General features: G+C 48.2%; 1 protein-coding gene across 1 annotated transcript in view; it reads left to right on the top strand.

The window, feature by feature from the left end:
* Window positions 1-4219, top strand: part of PEX14 (peroxisomal biogenesis factor 14) — a 72061-nt gene extending 67842 nt beyond the window's left edge. Inside the window, exons 8-9 of the mRNA XM_027703054.1 lie at window positions 542-633; window positions 2368-4219. Of these exons, the coding sequence (XP_027558855.1) occupies window positions 542-633; window positions 2368-2833 (558 nt within the window). The 3' untranslated portion in view covers window positions 2834-4219. The remainder of the gene's footprint in view (window positions 1-541; window positions 634-2367) is intronic.
* Window positions 4220-12322: the final 8103 nt, after the last annotated feature.

Genomic DNA, 12322 nt, shown 5'->3' with positions numbered 1-12322 from the left:
AGTCACAGGAAGGAGTAAAGGACCTGCTTCAGTGCAACTCCCACTGCTGTTCAGGATCCTAATTCTAGTTCTTCTATAGAAATTCATTAAGTCAGTGCCAAATGATTTAGTTTATCTCTTTGTGTATTGTTCTCTGTCTGATATGTTGGTGGAAAACATCCTATGTGGACCCAGCTTTGTCTGAATTCTCATAAGTGCTCCTGGAAAAAGAAGTGGCCCCTTGAGATGCTTCAGCAGTGGTTGTGTATGGGATGTTGGAAACAAGATTAGTTAGTCCCCCAAACACATAGCAAATATTTGAGTAGTCTTGGCACTTTGAGACAATTAGTATTTGTGATCATTGTGGGGATTTGTTCAGGTCCTTCTGTATTGGGGAAGTTGTTTTGCTCAAATATGAGAGGTTTTAAATGTTAGAGCTTTTGTATATTATCCACAGACTCGAGATTCCCAGATAGGATAACACAGGAAAAAGTGACATTGGTGACAAGTGACATTGCCCAGTTCAGACTTTGATCTTTATGTCTTGTTTTTCATGTTCTAGGCCACAACTTCCACCAACTGGATCCTGGAGTCGCAGAATATTAATGAATTGAAATCTGAGATCTACTCTTTAAAAGGGCTTCTCCTGAACCGGTATGGACAGAACTGGGAGCAGGTCGTGGTGGGGAAAGGGCTGCTTTCTGAATCCTCTCAGTCATGGAGAGGAAAGGCATTTCCAGCAGGAACTAGCTCTATATCCTGTTATTGCTATTTCAATAATACCACTTTGCACTCCACTATCACTTTCTATTTGCAGGTCTCAAAATGCTTTTCAAACTTACCTTAAATCACAGAGTGCTTGAGGGAGTTGATAAGATTTTTCCTTTTTGTTTGTGGTAGAGGAGCTCTGGGGCATTCCCCACAGTCAGGATGCTTCTCACCTCCTCTGAGGCACTGCCTGCATCTGCACCTGCATTCTGTTGTACAAAGAGTCACCTCTGGCTGCAGCTCAGCTGCCTGTTCATGGTCAGGGCATAACCAGGATGAAAAGAGTCTCACCACAGCAGAGCCTGTTTATCTCAGGTAGCTCAGGTATAGACGTCTTACAGTGTAGATGATGTCTGAAATGAGGTGATAGAAATCCCAACCTGTGGGACAGTCATGAGAACTGGGATCAGATCTCAGTTCTTGAGAAAATTCTTTTTTCCAAATATGTTAATTAAGAGTTTATCCAGCTTTTCAACTATTGATCCCTTCACTCAGATCTGACTCCCTTCCCTCCTCTACATGTAACTAAGTCTTCTCAAGTCATCTGTTTCCTAAGAGATGAACTTCAAAGGTCAGTCTAGGATTGAACTAAACACGTTCTGGATCTCAGCAAGTGGGCTTTTCAGAAGTCTGAGAAGTATATTGTCTTTAATATCCTTTTAGATTCTTGCTACACCTCTCATTCCTCCCAGGAGTCTTGGTAGGAAGCTCTGAGGGACTGAGGACACCCATTAAGTTGCTGTCTGTTGAGCTGGGTCATACCAGCCTCACTGCTGGGGGCAGAGCGTTACCTGATGACTCCCACTTTCCACACACACAGGCGAGGGTGTGTGGGGAGTACCAGATCAGACATGCTTTTTTGCCTTGCTCTTCATGGTGGCTGACTCTGAGGGCAGCAGTGCTTCCCTTGCACTTAGAGTTGTCCTGTCTGGTGCTTGGATTCTCCTCGCAGGCATTATTGTGCTACTGTCGTATCCATAAAGCCACCTGGAAAGGACTCGGAGACAGAGCAGCCAGCTTTCCCAGCTGGTGTGACTCCATTCAAGTCAGAGGAGCTGAACCAGTTTGTGGCAGCCAGGGCCTGGCCCAAACATGTAAAGTGCCTGCTGGGACTGGGAGAAAGGCTCTGGATTGCCACGAGCCAGAATGCAATAGTGGTGTATCGCTGTGGAGGTGAGAGCCAGGTGGTGAAATTCCTTGGCTCGGGCACAAGGACCTGGCGTGTCTGACTTCTTGCTCCAGTGGGAGTTTTCTTTTCCAATTAACTAGTGATTGTTTTATGAAGGGACACCCATGTCTTTTCTCAGGCAGCATTCCTGAGTGCTGGCTTACTCTGTGAAAATGGCCAAATCAGATCATTTTAGTGCTTCAGATTGCCCAGCTGGGATATTTTCCTTGCATACAGGCTCGATCGCTGGGTGCTTGTAAAGCACTTTGAGAATCTGGCTGGAGAAGCGAAGTGGCCTTGGTTTTGTTCATTTATGGCAAAGAGACTTGCAGTTTCAGTCCTGCTTTACGTGACTTCCCCAGTGCAAATGCCATTCTCTCTAATGATAACCCCTCGGTATTTTTAATAAAAGCCCCTTTCTCTCCTTCTTTTCCCCTCTTCCCCTCCCCAAGGAGGCAGTTCCCTCCCTCCCCTTCGGCTCCTAAGATCCCATCGTGGCAGATCCCAGTGAAGCCAAGCTCACCCTCCAACCCTGTCGTTGCCAACCACAACAGCAGCAGTGACATCTCCCCAGTCAGCAATGAGTCGACCACCTCGTCCCCGGTGAAGGAGAACCACAGCCCCGAGGGCTCCAAGGTCAGCTGCCACCTGCTGAGCACCGAGGAGGCCACCAAGGCTGTCATCGATGTCACCAGCCAGGTGAGGATGGAGGTGCAGGGGGAGGAGGAGAAAAGGGAAACCAAAAGGAACGAAGAGGAGGAAGAGGATGATGAGGATGATGATGTCAGCCACGTGGATGAGGAGGAGTGTCTGGGTGTCCAGACTGAGGACCGGCGAGGAGGGGATGGTCAGATTAACGAGCAAGTGGAAAAGCTACGAAGACCTGAGGGAGCCAGCAATGAGAATGAGATTGACTAAGACACCCTGGCTGCTGCTGCTGCTGCTGTCCATCCTCCCTGGCCTGCTGCACTGTCCCAGTGCCTCTCCCGTTTTGTGGAGAGAAGTGCTACCATCCCCTCCAGTGATTCTCCCATGACTGACCTCGAGCAGGGTCACGATTGCCTGGTGAACAAGGTGGGCCCTGTGTCACCACAGGGCTTTGCAGTGTTGCAGTGGCTTCTTCTCCCCTCCCAGACCTTCTCCCGTGAGCTGGGGTCACTGCTAGGCTGGAAGACCGATCGCCTTACCATGCACCACAGCTACAGAATCAGCCCTCCTGCAAAAACACCATCTCTCCTCAAACAGTCAGCCTCTTGCTGCATCCTAGAGCCCTTCTATCCAACTTCAGAAATCTGTCCTGAGCTCCTTGATTTCACAAGCCTTTAATCCCCACATAAGGCCCAAACCAGTTCTGTTTCCCAAAATAAACCCTCTGTTTTATTTCTCAAACTACTTGATATTCTGTTGCCAAAAAAAAAAAGAGCATTTTAACCCTGAGTTCCTCACCAGACCTCAGTCTTGGCTCTTCCAAACCTTATGCCAAGCCTCAGATTCCTGAAACTACCTAGCATCTAAAAACACTAAATTTCTGTGGGGTCCAAAGAACACTATTTCCACCCATGTGCTTACACTCATCAGAGTGGCCTCTTACTAAGGACCAAGTCCAGGTGACAGAGCCACAGTAAAATCCATGGGAACAGGTGGCTTTGTTGCTGATTGCTCCCCAGTAAAAGAAGGCTTTAAAAGAAGTTGACTCCACTCACCCCAATTATTACCCTTCCTCCTCCAAAGACAAGGAGCTCACATCAGTTTTTGACATCTTACATTTTATTTATAGCTGCCCTGAATGAACGAATGAATAAATGAATGGGGTGATATATCGGATGCTGAAATAGTTGGTTAATTCTGAATGTTTGCAATAGTTTTTAGCCTGTTTTTCTCCCTAAATGAGAAGAAAAACAACCTTAAATGGTTAGCTCAGACCTGTATCTCTCCAGTGACAGGCACCTGCTTCAGCAGAGCAGTCTCTTCAGCAGAGAGAACAGCTCCAGCTCTGAGGTTTAACCACTGGCCCTTCTTGCCCAGTCCAGCCTTTTTTTGCCCCACTGGGGCCATACACAAATCAAACCAGTGAATTTTGAAACCTCTCATTTGCAGCATTGTGTTCTCAGCTGGTAAAATGGTGGTGTCCAATGATATTATTCACTGCATCAGAACCTCTTAGCAGAGCAATTCTTGTAACAACTGAGTCTCACTGTCCTCACCAAGCAAGTGTGCTCGTCTGTGTGATCATGTATAGATTTCAAATATAAAATATGATTGTATATAATTGTAATAAATATGACTTACCACTATTTAACACCAGGCTATCACTGGATTACTGTGGCTCTTATTTTTGGGGAGAAATATGCATTGGGGGGGGGAAGGGGAGGGAAACGGGATGGTTACAGAAATTCAGTCCCTTGAAAATGTTTTCTGAAGGATGTTTGTGGTTGATTTCGTGACTACTCCAGTCCTAAGTGACCTCAGCAGGAGGCAGTGCAGGGAGCAGTGTCAGGTACACCATAAACAGCTCCTACAGCTCCAGTGCTGGGCTGTGTCTGATGGTGCAGAGGTTGGGATGGGCGGATCAATCACCTGGGCAGTGAAATGCAGCTGTTCCCCTGCCTTGGCTCCCAGCAGGAAGCTCTGCAGGGTGTGGAATGCTGCGTCCTGCTCCTTCCACCCCGGCAGCAGGAGGTGCTGAAGGGAGCCTGTGAGATATCCCACGGCCCCTTGGCCTTATCTGCCAGGAGGGAATGCTGTGCTGGATCCCATGACTGGTCTAACCCTGCCATCCCAGTCCAGCAGCCACTGAAGGAAAGGGAGTGCAGCAAGTAATTTGTAGCTACTACAGTCCCATCGTTGTTCAACAGAAGGATTTGGCTCCCTTCTGAAAAATGAGGGATTTACTTGATTCCCGAGTATTTGGGTGTCTGGTACACAGTGACATTTTCCTGCTCAGGGGGAGTGAAAGGGACCTTCATATTACTGTATTTAGACCTGCTGCTGAATGTGATGATTTCTCATGCCTTAAATGGACGAATATCTTCCCCAGGAGTGAGTGTGTGTGTGTCTCTCTCTCTCCCTCTCCCTCTCAGTCTCTCTCTCCACTGTTTAACGTTCACAAAGAACGTCACGTTTAGCTAAAACAGGGCAAATTTGAAAGTGTTTAAAAGGCCAGGCTTTTCTTAAGAGATGGCACTTTGCATTTCTGCAAGCCAAGAATCCTCGTGAAAAGAAAACACGGCCGAACGCAGGGATGTGATGAAAAAGTATTGTCCTGCTTGTGTACATTTTATATACATAGAAGGTTTTGAAAATAGAAAGTGCCTGGACAACAGCAGTTGGTGAAATGTGGAAAATATGTTGCTGAGGTATGTGCCTTGCAGAGTGACTTACGAGGTTTACAGTGCAGGCATCCCTGCGGGTTCATTTTTCCCCCCTTTTCCTCCATGTTGCCAATGTTCAATTCATTTACCTCAAGATTTCTGGTGCAGAGTAAAAGGCAGTTTTCTTGAACTGCTCTTTTCTATCCCTTAGTTTTTCCCTTCTTACTGCCTTTACCAATTCTGTAGATCACTGTTTTTCCTTTCTCCAACCTGATAAATCCCAGAAAACTCCATCAAGGCCATTATTGCTCAAAAAAATTAACTCTGTGCCTCTGGCTGCTGATGGGGTGTTTGTGTATGTTTTTGAAGAGATCTAACCCACCAGCAGAGAATTTGGAAGAAGCCAGACCTACCCAGCAGGTACTGTCTTGAATCACGAGTTTTATTCCTCTGTCTCCTGTTCCTTGTCTTTCCAGCATAGCAACAGTTGTAGAGAGAGGATTTTGGTCCTTGTAACCTACCTGCTAACTTGTGATTTTTTTTCTTCTTTTTTTTTTGCTAGAAAAAAACCTCCTTAGCTGCCCTGTGAAATGTTTACCCCAGTGGCCAGTTGGCACTGAGAATTCATCCTGTTAGCTGAAAGATGACCAGGTAGGGAACCTTTTTTCTGCAGAACAAGACAGCAGCAGCAGTTCCCCACCACCTGCCTCATTCAAGTACTTTGTTTTACTGTGAACTCTTATTTTTACTATATTTTACACATGAAGAAGAGTAACCCCCCAGAGAGTGAGTTCAGTGGGTTTGTAACATGGTTTCTGTAGCTTCTTGATAGAATACAGAAAGCAGATGAGGGAAGTCTGGGCATGTTTCAGTGAATCCCTGTGAGCCTGTGCTCTCTCCTGGAGGAAACAATATCAGGCTGGTCCTTCCCAGTAATTCAAGAATAGAAAAGCTCCCTTTTCAATATCTGCAAGAGAAATATGGGCAACTCAAAAAATGTGATCAAGGGGGAAAGGGTTAAGAGAGACATCTCCTGATCATCTTTGTCCAACCTTCCTTATCCCCAGATGTGACAAATTAGTCCTGTGTGTGTCTTTGTCAAGAGCAGGAAGAATGTTTTTTAATTGTCTTTTGTGTGTTGGGGGTGTAACTGAACAGTGTTTGGGATCAGAAGGAAGAGGATGACTTTGCAAAGTATTTTACTTGCAAGTGTGCCTTGGATTTCACACGTGCTGGTAAAAAACACAGAGTATGATAAATACAGAGCTGTGACACAGACGAGTTGCTGAGGAAGCCAGCTTTGGGAACCAGGTGTTGTGCTGGCCCTGCAGCTCACACACCCCACCCCCACGGACCCTGTGCCCTGGAACGAGAGCCCCAGCCCCTCCTGGCCACCACCTCCTGTGGCCACTGACCCTGACGGGCCCCAGCCCCTGTTCTGGCCACTGACCCTGAGGGCTGGGCTGCCCAGGTGAGTGAGGAGCTGCCCAGGTGAGTGAGGAGCTGCCCAGCACCTGCAGCAGCCTGGAGACACTTCAGATCTGCTCTTTGCTTGCTGCAGCTCGGGTTCTTCTGGCAAGTAAGTGCTTTTTATAACTATGTTCTCTCTTGATTTTGTCTTCAGTAGGGTGGAGGAACTGGCTGCATTTTCACTGCTCTGGGGTTTGTTGGGTTGCCAACAGGTCCATCCTGGTGTGTGCTGGTGGAAGGGCTGTGGAAAATCCCAGTCTGTGGTGCTTGTATTTGCAGTGCCCACTGTAGGAATGGAGGCTGCCTTTGCTTTTCCTGTGCTGGGGCAGTGTCATGCTGGGGGAAAACAGCAGGTCCAGAGTAGCTTTTTGTTGCAGACCTGTTGTGTTCAAGTCAAGGTCTCTGTGCTTGATCAGAGCCTCCACACCCAGCAGGCTGTGGAGAACATGTTTGCCACAGGAAGCTTTGGAAGGTCCTTTCTGTGTGGTGGTGCTTTACATTAAGCACAAATTGTTTGTGGTGGTGACCCTGCACACCAGAAACTGGTGCTGAGCTTGGAGAGTCTTCCAGCCTGGACTGGACCTCTCATACCACTGGGTGCTGTGCAAGTGCAAAGCAAGAGAAGGGCTTGGCCTCCAGGGATTGGAAACATAAATAAAGGGATGCTGGGAGGTGAAACAGGAAATTATTTACCTAAGGGCACAGGAGAGACCTTCCAGCTTTTTTCATTTTCCCTTTTATTGTCTTATCCCCAGACTATGCTGCTTCTTCAGGAGTCAGCCTTGGTAGGCACCTTTGGAGCTGTGTCTGCCTATTATGCTGATGAAGGGCTGGCTTTTACCACTATTTACGTTCTTAAAAAGGAAATAAAATAATGGAAATGTGCCTAAGGTGAATTTTGGGGTATGGGGAAGATGGAGGTCAGGTCCTGACTCCTCCACTTGCTGTGCAGTCCAAGCTCTGAGCTGCACTTGTAGATTGAGGGGCTGGCATGGTCTGTCCCAGCTCAGGGAAAAAAACAATCCCATCCCCAAAAGGGAGCAAGCACTAACCTAATAAAGGCACCAGCTGGACGAAGGGAAAACCAGCTCGTTGGAAAAAAAAAAAAAACAAACCTCCTTTCATTAGAAAAATAATATATTTCATCCAAATAAGGTAAAAATATTTGAAATGGGGCAGAAGTGAGCACTAGGCAGCATCTGTCAGGCCCTTTCTGAAAAGGGGAAGATTATTAAAACTCAATTACAATTTATTTTTGTAAAGTGTCTTTCAGGCTAAAAATCTCCCCAAATGCTTTGCAAGGACTGCTCAGGGGTTACTTACAGTATGGAGCATCTTCAAAAACATCCTGTGTTCCTACCAAAGCCTCCTTCCCTGCATCTGCTGAAGGATTTCATCCTTCAGGATTTTATTTTTTTTCTATATTTGCACAAATAATGAGAGATGTTTTATGATGTTGGCTGCAAGAACAGCCTGAAGGGGAGTGGGGGAGGGAGGTTGACACTGTATTTTTTCTGTTTTAGGTAAAATACTTGCTTTTCTTGAGGACTGTGTGTCCTGCATGAGAAGGTGACTGGCTGGGTAGGGCTGACTCGGGGGATCTCGGAGTACAACCGGCTTCTTTGTTGCCTGTTTTCCTTTCTGTGCCTGTCCCTTTGCCAGCCTGTCTGTCTGTCAGTCCCTTTGCTTGGCATGGCTGTTCTGTGCAGCATCCCTGGTGCTGGTTTTCCAGCCTTCCCTCATGCCTGTCTCCTCATCTCTTCCCTTTCTAACACTTCACAGGCTGTTTCCAACTTTATCCCTCTGCTTCTGTGGCTACTGCTGAGGTTTTGTCTGTGTGCACCTAGAGTAACACCTCTTCAGAATTAATTTCTTTAACTGATTTAATTGAACCAGAGCAAATTCTGGGGTGGACATTCTTCCATCTCTTTGAACAGATTTGCTTTCCTTAAGCAGTTTCAACTGAGCTGGGTGTGCACAAAGGGCTGGGTGCTAAATGCTGCAGCTTTCCAGTGCAGGTGAATTATTGCTTGCTTCCTGCCCTCAGAGTCTGCAGCAGATCCCACTGCTGTGTAACTGCTTCCCTGCTTACCTGTCTACTTCTGTGCCTGTGCAGTGATAACAGCACTTCCACAGTTTTGGGTGTGAGATGGAGCTTGGGGCTCCCTCCTGCCTGTTCCCCAGAACGAGCCTGGTGCAGCCTGGCACTGGAACATCCCACTGCTGCACCTCTTTCTTACCTCCTTTTTCCCCCAGCCCTGACACCCCCAGGCAGAGCCTGCTGGTCTGTGTGAAACAGTGGGGTGGTGGATGCCCCAGCAGCGGGGGTGGATGTGGAGGGGCTGCAGCTCTGTCAGAGGTGCTGTGCCAGTGTCCTGGGCACAGAGCAGTGGATGTGGTGCCACAGGCCAGGGCTGGTTCCCTTTTCTCTTGCAGGCACCACTGGCTCCTCCTGGGATGGTGCCTGAATGAAGGCACTTGCTTCCCTCCAAGGGCTCTCTGGCTCTGGCCACAGACCAGAAGGCTTTGTTGTGTCCTCCTCAGCGTGTGGGATGCAGGGCTGTGGCACTGAGGCAGGGCTTGGCCGTGCCCTGGGATCTCAGGAGGGTCCGTGGGGCTGCCGGTGGCAGCGGGGGCTCGGGGCACAGGCTGCTGGTCCCTGGCTTTGCAGAGAGCACAGGGCAGCACCCAACCCTGTGGGAAGGGAAGGGGGCAGGGAACAGCTCAGTCTGCCTGTCAGATAAATCTTCAGCTGTTTACTTAAATCCTCAGTGTTTCTTCATTTGTTTGTTTAAGAGTTTCCCTGCCAAAAAAGAGCAAAAGGAAGGAGGGAAGCTGCCTCTGTTGGCCACCCCTCCTCAGCCAGGATGGGCCTGGGGCACTTGAGGGGCAAGGGCAAGAGGGGGGGCCAGGGCACCCAGCCTTCCCCAGGGAATGTAAAGGGATCTGTCCCTGGAGGGACCATGTTCCCATCTGAGCAGTGCTTGGCCCTTGTGAGGGAAGGTGTGTCTGAGGGACTTCAGTGACCCACTTCTTGCCCCAGGGCTGGCATGAAGAACTTGTCATCCCTTCCAGCACCTGCTGTACCTACAAATGCTGTTCAGTGCCTTTCTCCCCTCCTTGCCCTCACCCCTTTGGTTGGGATTGTTGCCGTTGGAGTTGGGTCTTGTCAGCTTTCGGGTACTGGTGAAGTTTATCCAAGACAGCAATCAGAGACCCAAAAAGAGAGGACTTCCTGCTTGAACGTTGGATTCTCATGTCACAGTGTCTGTCACAGGACTCAAAAGCATCTTGCTTAACCTTACTCTTTATAGATAGCCATAAAATGCACTAGGTGCAGTAAACATCACACGTGCAGTTCCTTCACATGCTTTCACCAAAACTGGCCTCTTTCCTTGTCCCAATGTTGGGCAAACCCAGGTATTTTACTGTGGCTGTGCATGTGCAAGTCTGGTGTACAGATGTATTCACACATCCTCTCCCCTTTCCAAGTTTGGTCATATTAAGCAAAGTTCTGCCTTGATTTGTAAAGAAAGACAGAAATTATTTATTTATTAGTGTACGTGAAACTCCACAGACATTCCTGACAACCCGCATGCTTCTCTTGTTCAGAAAAGGTACAAGCTGCTCAATGACTATCAGAGAACTCCCTAAAGTTCGTGTTCCTCTTGAAGATGATGTGCAGTTTTACTGTCATGTTTGAAAGCTTCAGTCTTGTATGCAGATCAGGGAGGAGAGAGCTTTGGCTGTAGCTTCTCTCCTTCCCTTTCCCCAGAGCTGTTTTTTTAAAAGGGCTTCCCGTGGCCTTCCAAAAAGGCACCTGCAGGTTTGTGAGCACAGTTCTGTGCCCGTGTGCCAATGCAAAGCTCCGTTGTGACTCCAGCAGTTGATGCAGTCTGTATGTACCTTACAGCAGGATTGTTGGTTCAGAACCTTCCTTCTTGGAAAGGGTTTGTGCAGAACTGTGAAGGAAATTTTAGAGGTCAAGTGAAGGTCTTTGCTTTAAACATTTGATCCTCATTCTCTTGTTCACGTCTGTGTCATAATTCTCCTCTCTTGCTTTGTGTCATTATACCCAATGCACAGTGAAAATACTTTTCCAGGAACTCTCAAGGCCTTTGTTATCTCTTACCCAGTTGTTACCTTTTAATGGTTTCTCTCTTAGCTCCCTTACCTGAGCAACACGGGCAGGACCAACAGCTCAGTCCATTCTTTCTCCATTGTTTAACAGACCTGTTTCCCTGGCAAGTCTCCAGGTCATTCTGAATGTCACGGTGCCTTGGGAACCCAGTGCTGGGCACTGGTCCCTGCAAGCTCTAAGTTATGCCCAGCACATGTTGTGCACCATCACAGCTGCTTTTCCTCTGTACCAGTGAGCACCAGAATTCTGAATTTCCTTCTGTCGGGGTGCAGGAGGCATTGTGCCCCTGGAGTAAATCTCCTCCTGAGTCACACATGCTTTACTCACTCTGTGCTCAGCCATGAGGAGTATTTCTGTGTCAGGTGCAGCTCTGCACCCACTGCTCTGTGGGCTGGTCCTCACAGCCCCTGTGAGATGGTGCTGAGTGAAGGCAGCCAGGGCTGGAGCTGGTGAGAGCTCGTAAGGAAGATTCCTGCAAATTAAATGGCTGCCTGCTGCAGTATGAGAACTGTTCCTCCTGGGCCTGGGACATAAGGAGAGGGGTAATCCAAAGGATTGTTTTCCTAGTGACCTCTGGAAATGCTGTTGCTGGACTGTCTGTGAGAAGCTCTTGGATGAACAGTGATGGTTGTCTTTCTAAGCCCCAGTGATGGCAATTACCTTCAGTTTTGGCCAACACTGTCTTTATTTCTGTCCTTGTTGGCCCTTCTGGCTCCAGCAAGGACAGGTCTCCATGAGCTAAGGCTGGACCAGGCATGTTTGGTTAATGACATCTAAAAACCAGGATGATTGAAAGCAGCAGCACAACCCTCTGTTCTCCCATTCCATGTCCTGGAATACCTTGGATGCTGCTTGTTTATGTTTGAGGCGATTGAACTTCTGCTGCCTCTGTTGGTTTAAAGTCTTGAATTGTTTGGAGAGGGGAAGGCAGTGCTGCTGTTTGAGTTGTGTGTTTGGGCTGGTGCCAAGGGATCCTCTGCCGTGGGTGCCTGTGTTGGTGGGTGCTGCAGGAGACTGAAGAGGGGATATCCAGTGTCTCATGTGAAACAGAGAGTGTGGTTTGGTGGCTGTGTGTGACTTGTGAGTGCTGCACTCATAAAAAATGCTGTTACTGGGCACACTCGAGGTATCAAAGCACAGTAGCAGCAGCAACTGCCCAGTTTTTGTCCTGACATTAGAACAAGTGGCCTTGCCTGGTGTCTGGTGCTTCCCAGGGCTCACCAAGGGCAGGGGCTGTGGGTGCAGAGCTGCACCAGCACCAGCTGTGAGGGCTTGGAATGAATGTGATAGTGAGACTTTGGCTGTTCAGCTTGCAGCTTCCCCCCTGACTTAGTCATTCTTTTATGAAGTGCAGTCAGAGTTCCACAGAGAGCAGGCAAGTTCCAGCAAGAGCTTTCAAGCAGCGAGTCGTGTCGTTCCTGTCCCCTGTCCCCCCCCGGAAACACGGCCATGTAAATATTCCATGTGCTGTGGGCAGAGCTCCAG

The sequence above is a fragment of the Neopelma chrysocephalum genome, unplaced genomic scaffold (genome assembly GCF_003984885.1).
Source record: "Neopelma chrysocephalum unplaced genomic scaffold, ASM398488v2 Primary Assembly neopelma1_200, whole genome shotgun sequence".
NCBI classification, from domain to species: Eukaryota; Metazoa; Chordata; class Aves; order Passeriformes; family Pipridae; genus Neopelma; species Neopelma chrysocephalum.
The sequence above is the reverse complement of the archived record's forward strand: the minus strand, read 5'-3'. Positions and strand labels throughout refer to the sequence as shown.